The sequence below is a fragment of the Colobus angolensis genome, unplaced genomic scaffold (assembly GCF_000951035.1).
Source record: "Colobus angolensis palliatus isolate OR3802 unplaced genomic scaffold, Cang.pa_1.0 Scaffold83, whole genome shotgun sequence".
Taxonomy (NCBI): domain Eukaryota; kingdom Metazoa; phylum Chordata; class Mammalia; order Primates; family Cercopithecidae; genus Colobus; species Colobus angolensis.
This window is the reverse complement of record NW_012122154.1, coordinates 1,552,661-1,560,007: the sequence shown is the minus strand read 5'-3', so window position 1 is coordinate 1,560,007 and position 7,347 is coordinate 1,552,661. Positions and strand designations below refer to the sequence as shown.

Genomic DNA, 7,347 nt, shown 5'->3' with positions numbered 1-7,347 from the left:
CTGCCTCAGCCTCCCAAGTAGCTGGGACTACAGGTGCACACCACCACACCCGGCTAATTTTTAAATTATCTCTAGAGATAGGGGTCTCTCTATGTTGCCAAGGGCTGGTCTCAAACTTCTGGGCTCAAGCAATTCTCCCACTTCGACCTCCCAAAGTGCTAGGATTATAGGCATGAGCCACTGTGCCCAGCCCCAAGCTTTGTCTTAGCAGAGGAAGGAGATACTCGCCACCATGGGGTAACTCACGTGAAAGGGTAGACCATGGCAGCCACTGAGGGCTCATCTCGGGAGCAGACATAGTCAAAGTCCAGCATGCCTTGCACGGCCCGGGTCTGCATGCCCCACACAATGGCCTTGGTGTGGCGGCTGAAGAGGGTGGTGCTCTTTCCTGGTGGGCAAAGACACAGAGAGTGCACCCAGAACACATACCCCCCGGAGACCTGCAGGCGCCAGGGCTGCCTGCCAGACCCCTCCACACCCCATGTCCACAGGGTGATGCCTCATCACAACCGTAAAGGAATGTCAAGAGGACAGAATTCTGAGAACTTGGGGAGGAGGTGCCTCGATTTTTCTGGAAGAAGGTGGCAGGAAGAGCAAATCAAGCTACGAAGGCCTGCCTATCTGGTAAGTAGCTCTGCAAAGAACAGAGAAAGAAGGGCCCCACAGTCAAAAATGCCCAGGAGAATTGCTACAGGACCTGCTTCATTTCCCAGGCAAGGTGTGTCATCAGGTTATATGCAAATGAGGTCCTGACAAATTATTTTTAAAGTAATTGGAAAAAAATGTTTAGCTCTCCCAATTTCGGTGGGCTTAGGACTTACAAATCATGTCCCAACAATGCTTACCACCCTGTAAATCTGGACATAAAACCAGCTCCAGTTAGGGTTTGAATCAGCATTAATTCTAGGTCAGTGTAGGTCCAATGAAGAGGTATGCTGCAGCCTTATCGCTAACTGAGGTTCCCGCCAGGGCTCTGCACAAGGCAGGAGCAGCAAGCTAGTTACACAGGGCCAGTGCCCTCAATCTGCCTTCCTGCTTTTCCTGTCCTTCTCCCTTCTACCAGATGGCTCTTTCCTGCTCAGGACAGTGCTCTTGGACAGACCCTCCAGTGGGCACTTAAGAGGTAAGGCGCAGGCCAGGTGCGGTGGCTCATGCCTGTAATTCCAGCACTTTGGGAGGCTGAGACCAGTAGATCACTTGAGCTCCAGAGTTCAAGACCAGCCTGGCCAACATGGTGAAACCCTGTCTGTAATAAAAATACAAAAATTAGCTGGATGTAGTGGTGGGCGCCTGTAATCCCAGGCTGAGGCAGGGAGAATCGCTTGAACTGGGAGGGCAGAGGTTGCCGCGAGCCGAGATCCCGCCACTGCACTCCAGCCTGGGACTCCATCTCAAAAAAAAAAAAAAAAATTTGTGTGGTGGCATGTGCCTGTAATCCCAGCTTCTTGGGAAACCAACACACACACAATCACTTGAACCAAGCAGGCGGAGGTTGCAGTGAGCCAAGATCGCACCACTGCACTCCAACTTGGGCCACAGAGTGAGACCCTGTCTCAAAAAAACAAAACAAAACAAAACAAAAGGTAAGGGAACAAAAGGAGCTGGCAGAAGTACAGTTCTCTAGGTGGGCCTAGTGGTGCATGCTTGAGTCCTAGCTACTTAGGAAACTGAGGTGGGAGGATCACTTGAGCTCAGGAATTCGAAACCAGCCTCTGCAGCATAGTAAGACCCCACCTCAAAAAAAAAAAAAAAAAAAAAACAAAAACCTTCCATGATGTGATTATTACGCCTTGCACGCCTGTACCAAAATAGCTCATGCACCCCTACTATGTACTCACAAAAATTTTAAAAAGAAGATTTCAATGCAAGTATATTTAACAACAAAAAGTGCAGTCCTTAGCCTAAAGGGAAAGGACTTTTACCACACTTCAGGCAGCTGACCTTCCCCTCTGGGTCCCTGCAAGTCCTAGAGGAGGAAAGCAGCCCTCAGGGAGTTTCTGAGCTCCCCTAGGGAGAATGATGCATCTAGCCCAGTGGCATCTGGTATTAATTAACCTACCGTACTACAGCAGGCTTGGCTAACCAAGTTCATGGTCTCATTAAATCCCTGTACAGGCCTGCCTCCCATCACAGCCTTAAGCTTCTCATGGCAGAAGTTTCCTGATGTTGCAAATACCTGGAATTTACTGTCACCTAGACCCACCTGGGTTCTGCTGAGACATGAGATCACAGAACAAGGGAAGCCACCTAATCCAGTTCCCCCCCTTCCCAGTCCCAGGAAACTGAAGCCCAGAGATGCCAAATGACTGAGGTCCGAGGTCATCCAGCATCAGAGCCAGGATTATATAATCACTTAAAATGCAGCTCAACTGTGAAAGTGAGGAGGGTGAATATAAGCGTGAGTTCATGACCCGCCATCCTCAGGGGAAGCCTGCATCATGTCACCCCCGACAGGTGACACACGTGTACATGCCTCTGATCTATCTACCCCGCCAGCTACAGAAATCAAGACAAAGCCTGGAATCTACAAACCTACCAGCATCTCCAGCAGGAAATGGCGGAGGTGAAGTGGCCCTTCCTCAAGCACAGAGAAACCAAAGCTGAAGGGTGTATCCTCAGCTTACCAGCAGCAGAGAGGCCCGAGAGAACCTCTGCGCCGGGGGCTATGCCCCCTACACGAGGCCTCCTCTGGCCTCACTGAGGGGAGGGCTCGCTCAGCCATCATCTGCTCTCTCTCCCTGACGCACCCTCCTTTTATTTCTCACACTCCAGAAAGTAACAAGGATAACCCCCCTCCTCATAACCTTTCTCCCCTTCAGAGCACAGAGAGTTCCTGGAGAACCAGGGCCAGTCCCTGTTCTTTCCACACTGGGCTAACTCTGCTCTTAACTTTTTCCAGAGACAAAAACATCAGGATTAAAGCCAGGTGGCCAGAGGGCTGCATTCGGGCCTTTCCAGCTGGTTATCAACCCTGCCAATTACTCCTCCCCCATCCCTTAGCAAGGGGACAACAAAGACTTCCCTGCCTCCACGGCTGTGAATGTCAAAGTTAAATGGAAGCTCTGATGCTATGAACCAATTAATCCAGTCAGCTAGGCCAGTGGGTGAATGCACATGCACAGAAGTGTCCACTATAAAATGTGACCTCATATGCCAGACAATGCTCATACCCCTTCCAATTACCCAGTCTCTAGATGCACACCCTTCTGCGCTTCTGTCTACCTCCTTCTCCACCTCTCTTGTTCCTCCACAACCCCCAGAAAAAGACAAACTGGTCCCTGGAGCTTGAGGATGAAGCTGGCAGTGGTGAAGCTGAGGCAGGAAAGGAGAGAAAATGACATCAGGAGATGTAAATGAGAAGCGGGGGTGACCTGTGGCTCCCCTTCTGCACCCAGCAGCGACAGATGCCCACGGCTGTCTGCCGCTCCCCATTCAGTTGGATGGCTCCCTCCTTCCCAGGCGACACTCTCTCCTTGACACCACTCCACTCTCCAGGGCTGTGGGTCTGGCTCTTGCTCCTTCCCAAGTCTCTACCCCCTCCCAAGTCTGGAGCCAGAAACAGCCACACAGTGAGGAGAGCGCTGAGTGGGGCGTGTACTGAGCAGGGATAGGAGGGGAGGAAGAGCGAAGACTTAGGACTTGGGGTCAGGCCACACCAAGGCAGGGACAGAAAATAGACCAGACGACACTGCAACCCACCAGGGGAGGGGAAACAGAGCACACGGTACAACTGTCACCCGCTAACAAAGCCACACGCGGAGTGGGGGCAGGGCGGGGACATCCTACCTTGCAGGGATCTTGGACTTGGGACTGAATCTGTCAAAGAAAATGACCAAGGCAACTGAGTGACCCACTGATGGCTGGAGGCTTTGGAGGGAAAGGGTGGGAACAGGGAAGGGTCCCATGGACAAGCCTTTCAGGGTCAAAGCCCTCACCACCCCTCTCCTGTTCTGCAATGGACAACGGAGTAAGGCCAGCAGAAGAGGTGAAAGCACCGATAAGCAGAATGGAAACAAGAAAGAGCAAAGACCAAAGGGGCAGAGAGTGGGTAGGAGGAGGACGAAGGCTGGGCAGGTGTGCTCAACACCAGCGCCTCCCCTAGGCCCTCTGCAGGGACAGCTGGATGACTTGAACTCTGGGTTCTCCAGCTGGCACGGTCCCACCCTCTTAATGCCAATCCCTTTTTGTCTCCACAAAACACTATGAGATGACTGGCCAGCATGGGGTTGACCTGTGCTGTGGACAAAGATGCTGATTTGGGACAGTGTCACTATTTCCCAAAATGCCATAAACAAAGTGTGTCCCAGGAAGAGGCTGCACAGGTGTACCAGCCCAGGGGTAACTAACACCACCTATGTAGAGCTGGCTGCAAGGGCTGGCCGGCAGGAATCACATCTACATGGAGAGAAAAATTAGTTGAAATACAGATGGGCTGACAGGCGAGGGTTTTTCTTGCTGGGGATTCAGAGGAGGGAATGTCTGTTAGGGCCCCAAGATGGTGGGGGTGGGCTGGGAACTGCTGTTGTAGGAGCTGGCGCTGTCATCCTGGGGTCCCGGCATCTGCCCTCCACTTGGGAGATGAGTCTTAGAGAATTTTCCACTTCCTGGAATTTCTGTAACCCTATCTCCTCCACAGCCTCCCTGCCCAGTTCACACCCCCATAAGAAGAACAGGGGTAGAAGAGAATAGGGGGAATGGAGGTTACCAGGCACAGCGTGGGTCCTCCGCCTCAGGAGTGCCCACAGGGGAGGTTCAAGTCATACCATCCTCGCGTCCCAGGCACACTCCCATTGCAAAACCCAAACCACTTTTCATCCACCTCTGCCAGCCCAGGGGGGAAAGGGAAAGGGGAGAGAGATACAGAGGGTACTGAAAGGCCACTCCCTGGAACATGCCTGAAGCCTCAGGGAGTTACCTTGTGGCATGGCAGGCTTGGCCTTCTTTGCAGGCGCCACCTCATCGGCCCTGGACTCAGAAAAAGATGCTGTCCTGCTAGGGGCTGGCGTCTGGGGTGAGACAAGGAGAGTAAGAGGTCAGAGTCACAGCTGGGAAAAAAGCCACTGGTCCTCAAAGGCCCCAAAGAAAACTAATAAAAATTATGCATGGCAATACTCTTTATAAGCTGCTTCCAAAAGTACTAACAATCTTCTAAGATATGAATTAATATTATCCCACGTTACAGATGAGCAAACTGAGGCCCTGAATGGACAAAATACTGGCTAAGGTTGCTCTCTCAGCAAAAAGTAAGAGAGTAACAATTTTTAAGTTTTTCTTTTCTTTTTCAGATTAATTTTCGCTCTGTTGCCCAGAGCTGGAGGGCAATGGCGCCATCACAGCTCACTGCAACCTCTGCCTCCCAGGTTCAAGCGATTCTCAGGCCTGAGCCTCCCAAGTAACTGGGATTACAGACATGTACCACCATATCCGGCTAATCTTTGTATTTTTAGTAGAGACGCGGTTTCACCATGTTGGCCAGGCTGGTCTCGAACTCTTGACCTTAGGTGATCCGCCAGCCTCGGCCTCCCAAAGTGCTGGGATTACAGGCGTGAGCCACCATGCCGGGCCACAATTTGAACTTGGTTCCAATTTTAAAATCCTTGGTCCTTCCATTCTACTACTTTGATCAGGGCAGGAAAAAAATTGGCAGAGATCCAGAAACCAACCATGTACTAACTCCTGCTGTATTTCCTCTATGCCCCCAGAGAACAGAGGAGGAGGACTGTATTCTAGTGGGAAAGATGAGATGGTTCCTTCCCATAAGGTTGGGGGAGGCTGGCACCTACCGATGTGCTCCCGCTGGCATTGAGGAGGAAGTTTGCAGTGTGGGCCGCCGTGGGTGGCTGGTTGGGGATGGGCCGGTGGCCCAGGGCCATGCCCACAATGGCCGTCATGTGAGTCTCCGTGCCAAAGACATGGATGGGGATCCCAGTGGTCTTCCCTGTAAGGGAAGGAAAAAAACATCCATAATTCAAGTCTGCAGATAAGAGCCCAAGTCCATGTGATCCTGCAAAGGCCCTTTTAGAGCCATGATCAGTGTTTGGCGCATTCAGTGCAAGACCAATATCCAGGGCAAATCAGCTGTCATAATTCACCACCAGACAAAGCTTTCTAAAGGCCACTTCCTGATAACAAGAGCAAGAAACAGGCCAGGTGCAGTGGCTCACGCCTGTAATCCCAGCACTTTGGGAGGCCGAGGCTGGCAGATCACTTCAGGTCAGGAGTTTGAGACCACCTGGGCCAAGGTGGTGAAACCCTGTCTCTACCAAAAACACAAAAAATTAGCCAGGCGTGGTGGCATGCGCCTGTAATCCCAGCTACTCGGAGGCTCAGGCAGGAGGATCCCTTGAAACGAGCAGGAAGAGGTTGCAAAGCAAGCTGAGATCGTGCCACTGCACTCCAGCCTGGGCGACAGTGCGAGACTTTTGTCTCCAAAAAAAAAAAAACACAAAAACAAGAAACATATTTACTGGCAAGATAGCAAGATTCAAGTAACCAAATTATCAGAGCCTGTATTCCTCCTGCTCAGGTCCGCAGCCTGGACCCCAGCTCTCCAGCTTTCCTTAGCCTTCATCACATGCATCCACCAGTGCTTGGTCTCTGTTCCTAAACACCCTGAGCCCGTTCCCCCAGGGCTCTGGCCCTGCTCCTCCCTCTGCATGGAACTCTCCATGGAGCTTCCCCTGGCTGCTCTCTGGTCTCCCAGCTCAACCCAAGCGCCGTCTCCTGAAAAAGGCCCCATCTGACCTTGATGGTCACTCTCTCCCATGCCACGCTCCCCTCTTCCTTGTACAGACAGACCCCTAGCATCTTCTCCTACTGTTTATTTGTGGAATGTTCTAATTTTAAGAGCATGATTTGGTAACTTCACTGTGCTGTCCTCACGCCTGCCCCACTGCACATAGCAGGTCCTCAGCTTTGAACCAGCTCTATGAAAAATAAAACAAAAGGCTCACACCTGTAATTCCAACACTTTAGGAGGCCTAGGCAGCTGGATCGCTTGAGTCCAAGAGTTCGAGACCAGCTTGGGCAACAGGGCAAAAGTTCGTCTACAAAAAAATCAGCCAGGCGTGTGCTAATTTTTTGTACAAAAATTGTATTTATTGTGGTGTGCATCTGTAGTCCTAGCTACTCAGGAGGTTTGAGGTGGGAGGATCCCTTGAGTCTGGGAGGCAGAGGTTGCAGTAAGCTGTGATCACACCACTACACTCTAGCCTGGGTGACAGAGTGAGACCCTGTCTCCAGAAAAAAAAAAAATGCCTGTAATCCCAGCACTTTGGGAGGCCAAGGCAGGTGGATCACGAGGTCAAGAGATTGAGACCATCCTGGCTAACACGGTGAAACTCGGTC

The 7,347-nt window shown here is 51.5% G+C and overlaps 1 protein-coding gene across 1 annotated transcript in view; it reads right to left on the bottom strand.

The window, feature by feature from the left end:
* The window catches only part of ACLY (ATP citrate lyase), a 59,952-nt gene that overhangs the window by 30,671 nt on the left and 21,934 nt on the right, over nucleotides 1-7,347 (bottom strand). The window contains exons 12-16 of the mRNA XM_011929940.1: nucleotides 5,784-5,938; nucleotides 4,916-5,006; nucleotides 3,787-3,816; nucleotides 247-388; nucleotides 187-203 (exon numbers count right to left, since the gene is read on the bottom strand). Of these exons, the coding sequence (XP_011785330.1) occupies nucleotides 187-203; nucleotides 247-388; nucleotides 3,787-3,816; nucleotides 4,916-5,006; nucleotides 5,784-5,938 (435 nt within the window). The remainder of the gene's footprint in view (nucleotides 1-186; nucleotides 204-246; nucleotides 389-3,786; nucleotides 3,817-4,915; nucleotides 5,007-5,783; nucleotides 5,939-7,347) is intronic.